At 37.9% G+C, this 12,492-nt stretch overlaps 1 protein-coding gene across 1 annotated transcript; it reads left to right on the plus strand.

Annotated features, from left to right (window-relative positions):
* Positions 1-8,896: 8,896 nt before the first annotated feature.
* On the plus strand, positions 8,897-11,818 carry LOC105762020 (uncharacterized). The gene is made up of 8 exons (XM_012579941.1): positions 8,897-9,232; positions 9,450-9,699; positions 9,796-10,484; positions 10,670-10,777; positions 10,881-11,120; positions 11,204-11,303; positions 11,424-11,644; positions 11,720-11,818. The coding sequence occupies exons 1-8, from the start codon at positions 8,897-8,899 to the stop codon at positions 11,816-11,818; spliced, it is 2,043 nt and encodes a 680-aa protein (XP_012435395.1).
* Positions 11,819-12,492: the final 674 nt, after the last annotated feature.

Below are 12,492 nucleotides of genomic sequence, written 5' to 3' on the forward strand. Positions count from 1 at the left end.
CTCTTTCGCTTATTCTTCTTCATTATCAAGATTTATTGATGTCATCTTTTAAGGCTCCTCAACAACAGTTTCCCCTTTTCTAAAATGTCCTCAGGGTGCAAGCAACAAATACTCTATTCGTGCTTTTCTATTATGGAGGACACAGACTTGTCATAGACCATGTGTGGTTTGTCCTTGAACAAGAACCCTTGTTTAAAACAAAAAGGGCACTTTGAGATGATATTATTGTATTTTGTGGCTATGACACTATTGAAAATGGTTTTAGATCAGGAAGTGTTGGCCTGCGACAATTCAGTAGCATTCGAAGTAGTCTTTACTCGTGCCATTAGAGGAGGATAGAAACAAATCTCAGAAAATACGGTCAGAGGAAATGTAGGAGAAGTTTAAGTGAAAGAAACAGTAAAGATGGAAACTTTGTGGGAAACGTAAGAGACGTGAGCAGTTGAAAATAGGTGAGTAGAGGGCTGATTTCATCTCCTACACTACAGTGGGCCTCTTCATTATTTTGATCATATTAACTAAATAAGATACCTGAGCTGTGAACGAAGTGATTGCATCAAGCTCCATGGTACCAGTAGCTTTCTTACCCATCCCAACTCTCATGGTAGGATATTGATAATCAATGTTGGCAATTTTTTTCCAAAATCTCATATACTTCATTATAAGATTTATCCAACATAGTACAATCTGTAGAGGCATTGATTACCATCCTTTTATATGCATTCAGCCTATTATAAAACATCTCCATCTGAGTCCAATGCTGGAATCCATGCATCAAACATTTCTGAAGTAATTCTTTAAACCATTCCCAAGCTTCATATAGTGTTTAATCCACTGCTTCTCGAAAAGACATGATGTCATTTCTAAGTGTGGCATTCATATTTGATGGATTATACCGTAGTGAATATCTTTGCAAAGATCATTCCATGATGCCACTGTTCCAAATGAAAAGCCTTCAGCCACGTTCTTACATAATCTCTCGAAGAATATAGAAATAGTTTAAGTCGCAAGGCATCTTTAGGAAGAGCCTGTTGTCTAAATGAGTCATAGACTTCTAGAAAAAGTCTTACATTCAGTCTTGGATCTTCAGTGGGTAATCCACCAAACTGTCCTACTATTTGCAACATCTGAAACATTACTGAATTCAACTCGAATTGTTGAGCTGTATGTGTGGTCTTACTATCCCTGGATTCAAATCATCCAAAATTGGAACAACATGTTCCCGAATAGGTCTATCACTAATTTTCTATCACACAATGAAGAAGAGGATCAACATCCCAACCATTTGGATTCAATGGATCATTCAGACTAGGATATTTCCCTTCCCTAGCCATATTATGTAATTCCCTTCTTCTCTTTCACAAAGTTTTTTCAATCTCTGGGTCAAAAGGATACTCTTTGTTAATAGGAATGCTTTACTCATGCACTAATGGAAACCCTGCAATAATTAAATACAACTAAGTTAGCTAAAACTAAGAAAACAAAAATAAAACAACAAAACCAAATTTCACCAATTTTCAATCCCTAAAAACGGTGCCAAAAACTTGTCGTTTGTGAAATGATATACGAATTGTGCAAGTGTACACGTCGAATCAAGTAATCAAGTGATAAGTGAGATTGTCCACAGGGATTTGTTAGGTATAAATGGTTGAGTTATTATAATGGTGTATGATTAATGTTATGACAAAAATAATGATGTGTACATTATGTGTAACTGATAAACAATGGAAAATGCTATGACAAGACAAGAGTAAGAAAGAAATGAAAAATTTGAGAATAATTATGCTAATAATATGCAAATGAACATATAAACAACAAAAAATGCATTATTTTGTTCTAAAATGGTCTACTTCTTTTGAGGACAAGACCTTAAGTTACCTTGCCTTCAGCAATATATGTCTATAGGCCTTTAGCATGGTACCCTGCACTATTTTGTTTTCTTTCCATATGAACGTTGCTCTATGTCTAGAAGCTGCTACAAGTATTCAGTCAAACACTTCCTCGTATCATTCAATTTCAAGCTCATTAACCTAGCCTTGTTAGAACTAGATTAATTTAATGAACATGATGCACATCAATCTGTGCCTAGAGTTTGTAAACATGCAATTTTGTAAAAAACCATTGAATTAAATAATGTATTAAAGCAAATATACGCTTCAGTCATTAAAGAAAATAAGAGTTTCATTAAGTAACCCTAACCCTATGATATTTAGCTCATGGGTTGGAAATTAAAATTCAAATCCAAAGTATAATTCAACATCGTTTTCATCAAATCAATTCATGGAGAGTAATCAAGAAATAATGAAAGATCATTGGGAAGATACCTTTCATTTGTCCAACCCATACTCTAACGATGCAATGTCCTGTGGTGGCTGAGAGGGCCTACTTTTGTCTTCATTTTCCCGTCTCTACTCAGCCACTACCCTCTATTTTTTGCCTAAGAATCTCCTTTTTTATCTTTTGTTTTTTTTACCCCTTTAGGGTTTCCACCTTTAGCTTTTATAATTGTTTTCCTAGGGTAAATCAAAAAGCCCATCATTTTCTTTCCTCTTTTTCAAGTAGATATATTTGGTATCAGTTCAACTGGGCCTAAGACTAGTACGGTTTGAGTGTTGACTGGACATCTTTCTAGTATTTCCATGACATTCGTGTTGACAAACTGTCCAAACCTTTGCCCTGACAAACCTTCAATCCTTTTCTTCTTGTTCCTTACCCTGCACCTATCAATTCGCTACCACACACAACCCTTGCAGGAGCAATTAAAAATAACTAACATTTAAGTACAGTCCAAGCTCCTAATTTAATGTTAAAACAAGAAAAATAGTAATGGAATGTCCTAAAATGCAACTAAATGTACCTAAGTACAAGCAATTAGCTAGATCTAAAGGCATGAAATATATTTCTTTTCAAGATTTTTCATGTTCCTAATTTTCGAAAGAATCTCATCTCATTGAGTATTTTAGATTGGAAAGGTTGCAGAATTAACATCGAGTTGAGCAGCATGAAGGTGTCTTGTGGGGCTCTCATTTTGTTAAAAGGTAAAAGGACCGATAGTTTTTATATTCTGGAAGGTTCTACAGTGACCGGTGAAACTGGACATCCCTCAGCTGTTACAGAGTTGAACTCAACTCATTTGGAGCAGAGGCAACTTGATCATGCGAGAGAAAAATGTATGACTATTTTATTGAAGAGAGGTTATTTTTTGATGTAGATTTTGAAAAGTTCAGGCACTGTGTTCATGAAAATTAGACCCGAGTTAGTTTTGATTTAGGAGTGCACAAGTCAAAGGCTAGTAGTCGTCCAACTTCTAAGCACAAATTTGTCTCAGTTAATTCCCTGCATAGTTCAATATAGGCTTGTGGCTGACTTTCACAAATATAGCATTGTGGAAATACAAGTCAAGGTGGAGATTTGTTGAGTATGACTCATATTTCAGTAAAGTTTGAGAGATAATCTCCCAATTAAACTTTGTTTATTTGTTTCAGTCAAACTCTAATTAGTCTAGATTATTTTATTATTATTTGACCTACGAATTTTGTCTATAGATAAGCTCTTTTACAACCTTAGAAAATACACCCACTAAAAGATTAGAACTCATAACACTTTTAGAATGTGCTTACGTTTTGAGGGTTCTTTGTTTTCAGTTTTTGGGGTTTAGTTTTTCTCTCCATCTTTTGTACTCTTCATTCTTTTGCCATTATAGTAAAATTATCTTCGCTCGTGGTTTTTCTCCTCTTTGGAGGGGTTTTTCCATGTTAAATTTGTGTGTTCAATTTCTCAATTTCTTCCGCTATTTTTTACTTGCTCCTTGCTTAATTGAGTTGATCCCCAAGAGAAAGGACTTAAAACCCATTGGATATTCAAATTCTAACTTCCAAAATTGTAGTGATTTAAGGAAATCGACATCGAGTTATCTATTTATCCTTAGTAGTCTGGCCATAGTTTAGAGAAGTTTCAAGCAGGCATGCATTATTAACTCCACTACGGAAGCCAAATCATGATAGCTCACAATCAAAATAAGGAAGCTAAATAGGTTTCAAAGTCCTTAATTAATGATGAATTATCTCTTATTATGGGAAAACTATCACAATATATTTGCAATAACAGTTTTGTAATAGCATCTAAAGATAACTTTGGAAATCTATTTACAAATATTCTAGGGAATTGGAGTTTTTAGAATCATCTTGAGGTTATGTGTAACATTTCTAACCTGCAACACTAAACTGGCAACGGTCTTGGTCAGGCAATGCTCGACCTAAGGCCTAGACGCATTTTGATAACTTATTGTTTTAATAAAACAGTGGTTACGAATGCTTAGAGTAGTCTCCATGTTTACTAAACATTTGATCTCTGAATGATAACTATAAACCCAGGTTTAATTACTCAAGTCTTCCCTAACCTTAAAAGGTAGGTGCAGGATATTCGTACCTAATGGTTTGAAGTATTGACACCTAATAGTAGGGTGGCCTTAGTTAGGCATCCTATTTAGTACTTTACATATAAGAAAATCATTTGACAATTTAATATGCCCAAGATTGACTCAAAGTAGCCTAATATCATACATGTGGCCAGACTAAACAACCTTAAGGCTATCATTCAATAAGTATATTATAGATCCTATTTTCGAGCCAACAATAATCCATATATAAGGGCTTACTAACTCGAATGATTTTCACATTATATCCATACTAAGCTCTCGTTTAAGCTTGTTTATAAACATATTTAAAGATACTTATACAATGTTTGTTTCCAATCATCAATGTACATAAGCAACATTTTACAATAATTATACTCAAAATAAGTCGCACTAGAAAAGGTTTGGTTCCACTCCATTACTTTTTCATCCATTAACATCCAATGCATATTTAATCACCATTTACAAATTGATTTTTACATTTAACAAATGGATCCTACATAGGTCTTACACATTTGAATGGTGATGATCATAGCATTACATATTAATGGATGAAAAAGTAATGAGGTGGATCTTAACCCGCATCAAAACTCCATTATATAAATTCTATATAACTTAACAATTTCTTCACACATTCATTTACAAAGTCTTTTATTCAACTTGTACACATATCTTATAGCCTTATCATGTCACTTTTTAATTCTTTCCAACATTTATACATCATTATTATAACCCTCTCGAGTAAAAAATTATAACTATTAAGATTTACAAACTATATTCACAATAATTATTGGGCTTTTTTCAATTTAGTCAATTTATGTAACACCCCAAAATTCAAGTCTTTAATTTTTGCATGATTTGTCACAAATTGCTTGTTTGCTTCAGTGGTTAAGTAATTTGGGTATGTTTGGGAGTGTTTGAGGAGCCTGGGTTCAAGTCTTAGCCTTGGCAGAACCTTTAGCTTTCCCCTTAAATGAATCTAGACACTAGCACATAGGCTTTATAAATTTTAGTACTTGTTTTATGACAAAAAGAGCCTAATGGTCCAGTGGTAGGTGGCGTGTGAAGTACTTTTAAGGTCTGAGGTTCGAGTCTTGTGCTGCACTGTAGAGTGTTTATTTTTATCACCTGTGCAGTAAGGTGGTAGAGTTTGACTGAAATGCTCTAGAATTTGAATGGAGGAGTAAGTTATGGAGAGAATAGTGGGATTGTGAATGGGTAGAGGAAATCAAGGAGGGATAAGGGGAGGATTTTTAGGAAAAAAAACAAGGAATTAGATAAAGGAGGAGTGTGTGCCATTTGGGGTAGTTCAACCCTTGAGATTTCGGCTAGGGGGTAAAAGTTTGTCATTTTTGGCATTTGGAAAAACTTGTTGTGGTAACATCTAGCGGATTTAGTCTTTAGGTACTAAAGCTTTTCGATTTTGGGTCAATTTTGTGTTCTCCTGTTAGCTTTTGGTGCCAGTTTTTGCTAAGTCTTGGGAAGTACCTTTTGGGTTGCTCACTTTTCTTTTCTACTTTATTCTTTTCTCTTTCCCTCTCCTCCTGTGTCGAATCCTCTCATCTCTCTTTCTCCATTTTTCTTTTCTCTTCTCTACTCATCTATTTTCTTCTTCTCCTCTTCATTCTAGTGCTACAAGTGTTGTCGGCTACGGGTAGGTGTTATATTTTTCACTCTGTTCATTTCTTTCTCTTTTCCTAAAACTGAATACCTTCTTTCGTAATATTTGATTACCGACTGCTAATGCTTTTCTTTCAATGTGCTGCTTCTTGCAGTTTTAGCGTTTTCCTCGAGGAATGGTGCAGTGTAAGCGTTGTTAGTCGTCGAAACCACTCTCTCATCCCTCGATCAAGGTAAGTAGGCTAGTCATCTTTTAAGTGTAGGCCGAATGTTCCTATGGTTCTATAAATGATCATGTGTGGATTTCAACCACAAGATTAAACAATACTGTTTAATGAGGTTAGCTGTATTGCAGGTATCTGTCAAAAAGAGTGAAGTCAATCTTCATCGGTTGTAAAAGCGGGCTAAGCCACTTTTGTCAGTCGAGGCAAGTATTAGTTTAATTTTGGTTAAGGATGTAAAAGAAGGAGATTAACCCTATTGTTAGTGACTAATGGAAAACTTGTATGAATGCAGATTTTGGGTGTTCGTGGATCTTAGTACGTTTTCACAAACAGGTGTGTAATCACCCACTGCAACTCTAGATCGGCGAAAAGCCAAAAAGCCGTAAACATGGCATTTGACACCACACGGGCATGCGATTTGCTCGAGTGGCAGGCCCAACTTGTGACTTATAGGCAAATGACTGAAATACCCTTGAAGAGTAAAACTACCGAAATACCTTTGAACGGTAAAATGACCAAAATACCCTCGAAGGGTAAATGACTGAAATACCCTTGAAGGGTAAAATGATCGAAATGCCCTCGAAGGGTAAAATGATCGAAATACCCTTGAAGGGTAAAATGATCGAAATGCCTTCGAAGGGTAAAATGATCGAAATACCCTAAAAGGTAAAATGACTGAAATAACCTTGAAGGGTCAAATGACCGAAATGCCCTCGAAGGGTAAAATAACTGAAATACCTTTAAAGGGTAAAATGACCAAAATACCTTTAAAGGGTAAAATGACTAAAATGCCCTTGAAAGGTAAAATGATCGAGATACCCCTGAACGGTAAAATGATCGAAATACCCTCATAGGGTAAAAGGAACGAAATACCCCTGAAGAGTGAAATGACTGAAATACCCCCATAAGTTAAAATGACTGTTATACCCTTAGGAGTTGAAATGAGTGTATGACCGATTTGTTCTATGTTATTGATACGATTGTTACTTAGTTAACATACTGCATACACGTCTGATTTATGACATGACATACTGTATGGGGTTGGGATTCTGATATAGGGGAAGTATACTGTACTGGTGGCTTTGCCACATATACTACTCTTGGCGACTTTTTTGTGTTTATCATATTGGTAGCTTTGCGTCACTATTCTTGGCGACTTAATTTGCGATATTGGTGTGTTGGTGGTACGGGGTGGTGTGTTGGCTGGATTGGGATGGGTTGCATTACTGCATTGCACTGATTACTATATTGGGCTAAGGCCCCCACTGTTACTGTATTGGGCTAAGGCCTACACACTGTTACTATAATGGGCTAAAGCCCACACTGTACTGATACTATATAGTGCTCAGGCCTAGACTGATTCTGCTTGATGCATAGTGATTGTCTAGAAGGGGATTACACATTGAGTTTCGTAAACTCACCCTCTCCTTTAACTGTGCAGGTAATCCTCAGCCATAGGCGATTTGGTGTTGTGAGGGACTCGGAGATGGCCACACATTCACTACTTTTCATATTTGCTTTTATTTTAATTTAAATAATAAGTTGGGTTTTGTTTTTGTAAAAAGGCCTTTAAGTTAGTTTAAATTTTTAATTGGGCTTTTGCTTTCATATTTTAAACTGCTAGTTTAGGAAAAGACAAATTTTAAGATAATTATCGGTTTTAAAGACACGAGTTTTAAACAGTAGGATTCAAAAAGCTTTCTTGATTTTAGACTAATTGATTAAATTAATATCAGATAACAAGACAGACATTTCGACTAATTGATTTGCTAGTTAATAATAAAAGGGGGTTTACCACTCAAAAGTAAAAAGGAAAAAATTTTACCAACGAGTTCAGATTTTCGAATGACACTTTAATGTGACACATCGGATTCGACCATAACGTCTAGGCCGGGTCTGGAGTGTTATATTTAGTGGTATCAGAGCCAGGTTGCAAAACTCGGTTGTGGAATGGGTTTCTAAATATCTAGAATTTTTGGAAAACTGTCTTGAATTATTTTTGAAGGTTACAAGTGTGGCACATTGAGTCTCCAACGCCGAATCTGTAAGTTTCTATATACTGTAAACTGCTTAAACTGAAATATATTGAGAGATTACTATAGATAGTAGGACTGTACTGAAACTCTTAAATTAGGGAAAATTGAGACTGTAAGAAAACAGAAACTGTAGGTAGACTCTTGAATTACGAAAACAAACTCTGATTATTGCTTCTCATAAGACATTTGTTAATAACTACTAGAACTACTAACTAATGCATAAAACTTCGTAAACATATTATACGTTATTTGATATGAGCACTAAAAGTACTCGCGGAAGGGGTACTCAAGGTCGTGGTAGAGGTCTAGCGAGTGGTAGGGCTGGGACTACGGCATCGGGCCACATGCCTAATGTTGAGGATAGGGAAGCACCAACTTCACCGGTGACTGAGACAGGATCATTCAATCGAGCGGCTGGGGATGATGCACTATCCTAAGCTATGCTCCATATTTTGAAAAGGGTCGCAGGGACCAGTACAAGTGCTGTGGGCCGTGGGTCAATTTTAAAATAACTCCGGTCGAATGAAGTAGAAATTTTCAGCGGTATTTTCGGAGTAGCCCCTAATGTGGCTGAATACTAGTTGGAAGCCACGAAAAGAAAAATGGATGATCTTGACTGTATTTCTGAGCAAAAGCTAAAAGGTGCAGTGTCTTTACTACGAGACGAGGCCTATCAGTGGTGGCTTACCGTGAGAGAGGGTACTCAGGCCGATCGGTTAACATGGGATTTCTTTAAGTCGACTATTCAAGGAAAGTATGTGTGCGCAAGTTATGTGGACACCCGAAGAAAGGAATTTTTCAGCTTGACCCAAGGGAAAAAGACTGTGGCAAAATATGAGGCAGAGTTCCTGCGACTGAGTCACTATGCATGTGGGATAGTGGCAACTGAGTATGAACTCTATGTGAGATTTGAGGATGGCCTTCGAGATGAGTTACAAGTCCTGATAGCTCCATAGAGGGAGTAAGATTTTTCTACTCTAATTGAAAAAGGAAAAAATCACCGAGGATGTGAGGCACTCTAAGCGCTAGAACTGTGAGAAAGATAGGGGCAGGTATAGGAAGGATTCAGAGCCCTCAAGTTCTTTTGGAAGGACTAAAAAGAAGGTCAAGTTTTATAGGCCAGTCTGAGCTGGGGTTACTGTTGCTAGACTATAGCCTTGTGCTGACTGTGGGAAACATCATCTGGGTGAGTGTTGGAAGAAGATTGGGGCATGTTTCAGATGTGGGTCTAAGGAGTATCAAGTTAAGGATTGTCCCCAGAGGCCTACTCAAATGCAAGTTGTAGGTCAGGGTTTTGTTCAGCTAGTGAAAGGTGGTCAGCAGCCACCGAGAGTCCGTGGACAGGTTAGAGGTGGAATTGGTGTAGGACGAAGTCGTGGAACGTTAGGGGAAGGTGTTGCTAACAGTGAGGCGAGGTAGCCAGCACTGATTTATGCTGCTCGTCGCCTAGAGGATGGTGACGCTCCAGATGTTATAACTGGTACGTTCATAATTGATATAGGGTCTACGCGTTCATACATTGCATGCATTGTGCCTAGCACCTTGGGTATAATGTGTGAGAGTATTGTTAAAGAGATGACTGTGTTAAGTCCAATAGGACAACCGGTAAGAGTAAACAAGTTGGTCAGAGCTATGCCCCTAGAGGTTCAAGGAGTTATATTTCTAGCAGATTTGATGGAACTATCTTTTGGTGAATTCGCCCTAATCTTGGGGATGGATTGGTTGGTTAATCATCGTGCAAGTTTGGATTGTGCTGCTAAGCGTATGGTATTAAAAACTATTGAGGATGGGGAGATGGCTATGATTGGGGAGCGAAGGGATTTTCTGTCTAATGTGATTTCTGCATTAATGGTAGAAAAACTGGTTCGCAAGGGTTGTGAAGCGTTTCTAGCTTATATTGGTGCATCTAATTCTGAGGGTCCTTCTGTTGGGGATGTCAGAACTGTTAAAGATGTTTTCGATGTTTTTCCTGATGAGCTCCTTGGGTTACCTCCGAGCTGCAAAGTAGAATTTGGAATTGAGCTTCTACCAGGAACGGCTCCAGTGTCTATCGCCCCTTATAGGATGGCACCGAAGAAACTGGTAGAGTTAAAAGCTCAAATCCAAGAACCGTTGGATCAAGGATTCATTCGACCTAATGTGTCTTCGTGGGGAGCACCAGTGTTGTTCGTAAAGAAAAAGGATGGGATCGTGCGCATGTGCATTGACTATCGACAATTGAATAAACTTACTATCAAGAATAAGTATCCCTTATTGAGGATAGATGATTTATTTGATTAGTTACAAAGAGCATCGATTTTCTCCAAAATAGATCTTCGTTCTGAGTACCATCAGTTGAAAGTTAAGGAGGTTGATGTGTATAAGACTGTGTTTAGGACTTGTTATGGTCATTACGAGTTCCTAGTGATGCTGTTTGGGCTGACGAATGCACCAGCTACCTATATGGACCTAATGAACCGAGTATTCCAGCCCTATTTGGATCGGTTTGTGGTGGTCTTTATAGATGATATCTTGGTGTATTCGAGAATCGAGGATGAACATGATGCTCATCTTTGAACTGTTTTACAGATTTTAAGGGAGAAGTAGCTATCTGCTAAGTTCAGTAAGTGTGAGTTCTGGCTGCGAAAAGTGACATTTCTGGGTCACGTGGTGTCTGCCGAGGGGATTAGGGTTGACCCTCAAAAAATTGAAGCTGTACTGGAATGGAAACCACCTAAGACTGTATCTGAGATTCGAAGTTTTCTAGGTCTGGCAGGGTATTACAGATGTTTTGTTGAGGGGTTTTCCTTGATTGATACGCCTCTAACTAAGTTGCTTCGAAAAGGGGTACCGTTTAATTGGATGATAAACAGTAAGAAAGTTTTGAGAAATTGAAGAAAGTTCTAACTGAGGCCCCTATCTTAATACAGCCAGAGTCTGGGAAGGAATTCACTATCTACGGTGATGCATCACACGCTGGTTTGGGTTGTGTGCTAATGCAGTTGGGTAAGGTGGTTGCTTATGCATCTCGTTAGCTTAAGCCTCACGAGGTGAATTAGCCTACTCATGACTTAGATTTAGTTCAGGTGGTATTCGAACTGAAAATTTGGAGGCATTATCTCTACGGTGAGAAGTGTACTATTTACACAGATCACAAGAGTCTTAAGTACCTCCTCACTCAGAAGGTGTTGAATCTTAGGCAGCGAAGATGGATAGAGCTGCTTAAGGACTATGATTGCTCAATTGACTACCATCCTGGTAAGGCTAACGTGGTAGCAGACACACTGAGCTGTAGGGCTGTATCTGATTTGAAAGCGATGTTTGCTCGTCTCAGCTTGTTTGATGATGGTAGCTTGTTGGCTGAGCTACAAGTTAGATCGATGTGGATTGAACAAATTAAGGGTAAACAGTTGTTGGATGAGTCACTGGTTCCTCGTTTCCGTTAGGTTGAGAATGGGGAAACTTCAGATTTTGGGTTGAATAGTAAAGGAGTATTGTGTTTCCGTGGGAGTGTCTATGTACCGAGGGATAATGATTTGAGGTAGTCTATTCTACGAGAGGCGTATAGTTGTCCTTTTGCTATGCATCCTGGTGGGGATAAAATGTACCATGACCTTCGTGAGTTATATTGGTGGCCTGGTCTTAAACGTGAAGTTACTGATTTTGTGGGTAAATGTTTAACTTGTCAGCAAGTGAAGGCTGAACATCAGTTACCTTTAGGATTACTACAGCCAGTTAAGATTCAACTTTGGAAGTGGAAGAGAGTAACCATGGATTTCATGAGTAGGCTGCCCTTAACGCCTACCAAGAAGGATTCGGTATGGGTTATTGTAGATCGATTGACTAAATCTGCTCATTTCATACTAGTCCGTACTGATTACTCTTTACAGAAGTTGGCTAAACTGTATGTCGCTGAGATTGTAAGACTGCTTGGGGTACCAGTTTCAAATTATATCAGATAGAGATCCTTGCTTTACGTCTCAGTTTTGGAAGAAATTACATGAGGCTTTGGGTTCGAGACTGGACTTTAGTACTGCGTTTCATCCCCAGACTGATGGTCAGTCAAAGAGGGTGATTCAGATATTAGAGGATATGTTAAAGTGTTGTATAATGGATTTCCGAGGCAACTGGGAAGATTATTTGCTGCTAGCAGAGTTTGCATATAATAATAGCTACCAGTCCAGTATTCAAATGGAACCATACAAGGCGTTATATGGTC

Source organism: Gossypium raimondii, chromosome 12 (genome assembly GCF_025698545.1).
Source record: "Gossypium raimondii isolate GPD5lz chromosome 12, ASM2569854v1, whole genome shotgun sequence".
NCBI classification, from domain to species: domain Eukaryota; kingdom Viridiplantae; phylum Streptophyta; class Magnoliopsida; order Malvales; family Malvaceae; genus Gossypium; species Gossypium raimondii.

Bases quoted from the DNA above. Each gene is read 5' to 3' on its own strand.
- LOC105762020 (XM_012579941.1), top strand. From the start codon at position 8,897: ATGGATGATCTTGACTGTATTTCTGAGCAAAAGCTAAAAGGTGCAGTG. The intron at 9,700-9,795 runs GTGAGGCGAGGT...TAATTGATATAG, and splicing joins AGGGGAAGGTGTTGCTAACA to GGTCTACGCGTTCATACATT. The intron at 11,121-11,203 runs GTACCGTTTAAT...ATCTTAATACAG, and splicing joins CTAAGTTGCTTCGAAAAGGG to CCAGAGTCTGGGAAGGAATT.